At 38.0% G+C, this 4,594-nt stretch overlaps 2 protein-coding genes across 3 annotated transcripts in view; both read right to left on the reverse strand.

The window, feature by feature from the left end:
- LOC102673111 (colorectal mutant cancer protein) overlaps positions 1-2,428 on the reverse strand; it is a 38,819-nt gene extending 36,391 nt beyond the window's left edge. The window contains exon 1 of one of the 2 annotated variants that reach the window (XR_004150717.1): positions 1,573-2,427. Coding sequence is in view for 1 of the 2 variants with exons in the window: in XM_031511118.1 (XP_031366978.1) it covers positions 1,573-1,682 (110 nt within the window). In the remaining variant the exon portion in view is untranslated. Of the gene's footprint in view, positions 1-1,572 lie in introns of both variants that reach the window. The other variant, XM_031511118.1, reaches the window with a different exon arrangement.
- A 221-nt stretch (positions 2,429-2,649) lies between these two features.
- LOC102674035 overlaps positions 2,650-4,594 on the reverse strand; it is an 8,007-nt gene continuing 6,062 nt past the window's right edge. Inside the window, exons 6-8 of the mRNA XM_031511122.1 lie at positions 3,934-4,279; positions 3,121-3,852; positions 2,650-3,039 (exon numbers count right to left, since the gene is read on the reverse strand). Coding sequence (XP_031366982.1) covers positions 2,772-3,039; positions 3,121-3,852; positions 3,934-4,279 — 1,346 coding nt within the window. The 3' untranslated portion in view covers positions 2,650-2,771. The remainder of the gene's footprint in view (positions 3,040-3,120; positions 3,853-3,933; positions 4,280-4,594) is intronic.

Consider the following 4,594-nt stretch of genomic DNA (forward strand, 5'->3'; position numbering starts at 1 on the left):
TCATGATTAGTTAACGAATCAATTCCGTTGGTAATAATTATTAATAGTATGGAAATTGATGTAACGAGGAGGGGGAAAAGAGGTTCTTAACCGCAAGAGATAGGTGCATGGTTAAAAACAATTGAGAAATTTATTGCGCACTCACATCGCGAATCGTTTCTATGATACGATCGCTGATCGAATTCGATAAATCGTGACGCTAATGCATACTGTCACAAAACAATGATGTTAACGAGAAGTTGTAACGCGAGTTTGAATGACAAAAAGTAATTGCTAACTTTATCGATAAGAATTTATGCGAGTTTGTGTCTCCGATGAATTTTGTTTAATCTCAACATAGATAACAATTGATATTTCAATGTTTTTTATCAGAATGAACGAAAGTGTATTATTTTCGAATTTTCGAATATTTCAAACGGTTCTTTACACAAAAATCGTAATGTCTGTTTCCTCTTTTCTCTTCTTTTTAAAAATGAAAACATGGAAAGGTTAGTTGAAAGAAAAGTAGCAGCCCACGCACGAAATATCAATAGTCTCTGAACATGGATGTTTTTCTAAGAGTCTATACATACGCGTTCGCCACGCCACGCAACACTTGCGTCAAGATAATAAACTAAGCCATTCTATATTTTATTTTTAAAGTCACGATAAAATTTTTATCTCTTGGAAAATTTATTAATTTTAAATCGAAATTAGACATGTATACGTTCCAAACGAATTATATACTTGTTCGCGATGTTTTTTCCGCAATGAATACGCACTCTGATGCAACCTAAACTGGTTAGTTTACAACCAAGAACATAGTAGCGTGTAATTGTCTAGAAATTATGGAATGGAAACTTTTGGAACAAAGTTTCTAACCCGACATCGGTTTGCCTTTTGTCGCGAATGCGGACGGATCTGCACTTTGACGCACAAACTCCCTCGCTTTGAATGAAAAAGAATGTGAAACGCAGGGGTGTAGTAGGCAGTCGGGATCCGAGCGAGGAATTGACGGCTAATTTTCGTTAAAAAGCGGTGAATAGTGTAGGTCGCAGTAGCAGCAACGATAGGGTTTCGAAGAATGGACGAACGGAGGAATGAGAGGAACGGTGAAACAGAGGGAAATGGGGAAACGGTTGAATATCGGGGAAACGGTTATACGTTTAATGAAAAACCGTGTGGCTGCATCGCGTGCACATCCCGTAACTGTATTATCTTGCAAGTTTATTCATTCGGCGGTAGTGGAGAAAACAGTTCGCATTCCCGGTTTAATTCGCGATATCACGACCGTGGTGCATTCAGAATGGCTAATTAATCGAGCTAATAATTAAAATGTACGTATTGCGCGCCAGCGTCACCGGTAAACTTTTCTATTCGACTTTGCCAACGAATATTTTATGATATGAGATCAATATAATAATCATTTTACTTGAAAAAGTGTTTGTTTTAAATTTTCGAACTGTGTTATTGCTTTAAGAACGTTTTTAATGTTAAAATACGATTGATTATTCCCGCGTTTCACCGTGTTGTTCACAGATATTGATATTTATAAAAGAAAATACAATTTATATGCAAATTGATGGGACTCACCTGTCGATAAAACCATCTCCGTCGCCGTCGCATGCTTGAAACAGCTTCCTGACGCGTTCCTCGTCGCAGATGGAGCCTGCTTCACTTTCAGCATCCGCAGTTTGTGACATTTTCACTTTATCTTTTGTTTATCCATTGTAACGAATTATCAGCACACTATACCGCTGTTTCGTGTCCATCTTTTCTTACGTTTTCTCCTTGTCACGTTCAGAAATTGATTATAACGCTACTCGCATCTCGAGCTTTTTTCGTTGCACAGGTACATCTTTCAGAACACAATTATCGTATTAAAATCAATGTAAATCTTTCGAATTTTGGCAACGAGACGTTCTTGGGTCTTTGAACTCGCGTCAAACATATAGAACCAACACGATGGATCGTTAAGTCACGTGTTGCATCGCGATTCATTAATCGATTTCGAGAGATATATACTCAAACCATCGACCGCCTCCGCAATCACGTTCGAGGAATGAAAAGGTCTACGAACCTCAGTGGAAGCAACGGCTATTTTTAGACCGCTTAAAGTATGTAGATTCCCTTGTTCCAGAAGACTTTACTGATACATAAGGTATAAACAGATCAACTACAAGAGCGCGCATCATTCTCTCGCTAATATATTTTTAACGCACGAATTTCTTTAAAATTTTACAACACAACTTCACGTAGACGTTTGTCTTGTCACTGGATCATCGAAAAGGATAAGACAGTTTCGTTTTTTCCGTGTCGTTGTGCACACATGAGAACTTGTAACCGCCGTTTCCAGTGTCACTGAGTCACTAACCCTAACCTCAAAACCGGACTCGAGACTCGAGACTCACCCACCCTTGCGAGACGTATAGCGGCAATAAAAACTATCGATTGAGCGTTGCGCGGTCAAAAAACTTTGACAGCTCGCGCCATCTTGAAATTTTCGTACGATGAAAACAAAGATGGCGACCATAGCAGTGAGCCGGCAAACGGCATGTTCCAGTTTCACCGTCAGATGTCACCACATGAAGTGATGAATCTCTCAGTAAACGAATAATTTAAAAAATTACGTAAACGTAAAGACAAGAGAAATATCAAAAATAAATTATGTTTATTACCAATATTTTTGAAGAAAAATACAACTAAATTTTTTTGTACATATGAGGTAACTTAAAAATAGTATAAATTTCATATATATATATTTATATTAATGTAATATTTATAATAAAGATTTACGATTTTAACTTTTCAGCCAACGTAGGCAAAAGTTTTTTCAGTTTACCTGCATCGTGACTATAAGCCCACATTATACATCGAATATGTCCTTCGGTGGGTAAACCTTCAAGCTCACCATCCGTCTCGAACCATTTCTTTTGTTCTTTGACACGATCTACAACATTTTGAAGATTCTTATTCCTCTCTATATCCCAGGTAATACTCGAATCTGGAACTTGAACGTTTCTCAGTTTCTTATAATCTCCATCCACTTCTTCGTATGCTCTGCAGAGTATATCAAAAAAATAATTTCCGGTAAAAATTTTAATAACAATTATTAAATTATCTTAATGAAAATTGACTTACTTAAGAAATCCATTATCTTCGATTTTGTACTTATCCGCCAATGGCTTGTAGGATCGTACTAAATCGATGGATAAATAATCGAAGTTCATCTTTGCTCGGCCATTTACTTTGAAATCCGTGATCCAATTGTCGAACACTTCTATAGCTTCTTTTATATTCTTGAGTTTTTGCTCGTCCTTTGTGCACGATATCACCCGCTCAGCTCTTTTCACAAGGCCAGAGATCGCGTGGTACTGATAATTTAGATCCCTACCTTCCAGTAACTTGATAGTCTGCAAAGCCTTCTCTTTATCTTTAAAACCGAGTCCGCTCTCCTCTTTTTCAGTCTTTTCTTCGTCGGTCGATCGTCTCGATTTTTTCTCCGGTTCTTCATTCTCGTCGTCATCGCTGGACGAGCTGTCGTGCTTCCTCTTCTTAGCCTTGTTCTTGACATCCTCGTCGATCTCCATATCTTCGTTCTCAGATCCAAACTTTTCCTCCACCTGAGCTACGAGTTTCTTCAATTTGCTCGGTTCTGGACTGTAGCCCAACATGATGCACTGTACATGTTCTTTAGTTGGAAGCCCCCGAAAATCACCAACGTCGGTTTCGAACCATTGTACGTGGTCTTGTTTGATCTTATTGATAATTTTTTTCAATTTTCGATTTCTCTCGATGTCCCAAGTGGTCTCTCCGCTCGGAATTTTAACCGATCGTAGACCCTTGTAGTCACCTTTCTCTTTTTTGTACGCGCTAAAACATTACAACAAACACGATCACTCGATTTGAAAGGAAATTTATTCGCAGAGAAAAGAAAAATCTAGTAATAGTTACTTATAGAATTCTTCCTCCAGAACATCGTACTTTTTGGCAAGGCTCTTGAAGCCTTTTATAGTCTCGATTGGCAAGTAAGCGAGGTTTTCTTTACTGCGATTGTTTTCTTTGTAGTTAGCGAGCCAATCCTCGAATACTTTCAAAGCTTCTCGTATATTGGCCAATTTTTCCTCGTCCCTTGTAATCTGCAGCGTTCTTTTCGCGCGGCTCACAAAACTGGCAATCACGTGGTACTGATAACTGATATCTCGACCGTCCAGAGCTTTCAGCGTGTCCAAGGCCTTTTGCTTATCCTTGAAACCCATCACGGATTCTTCCGGTTCCGTTGATTTGCTTCTCCCCATTGCTAAAATTAAATACGTTCGTTGTTATGCACGATTGAAGATTCGTACGAGATCGCGTGCATCGTGTTACACGTGAGTTGCGGCGCAAATTTGCGTGATCGATTAAAAGCTAAATATTAATAAGTTAATTCTTTAGAAAAATAGAGATACACAAACACTGGATAAGCGTATGACGCTAGAATGTCAATTTTATCGTTGACGTAGTCGACTATGAAGGGATTAATAAACAGACAATTGACTAAATTATACGTATATTCGGTATTTGCATCTTAAATGATAGTTTCGTCTATCTTAAAAAAAAAAAAAAAAAAAAAAAA

Source organism: Apis dorsata, unplaced genomic scaffold (genome assembly GCF_000469605.1).
Source record: "Apis dorsata unplaced genomic scaffold, Apis dorsata 1.3 scaffold_292, whole genome shotgun sequence".
Lineage (NCBI taxonomy): Eukaryota > Metazoa > Arthropoda > Insecta > Hymenoptera > Apidae > Apis > Apis dorsata.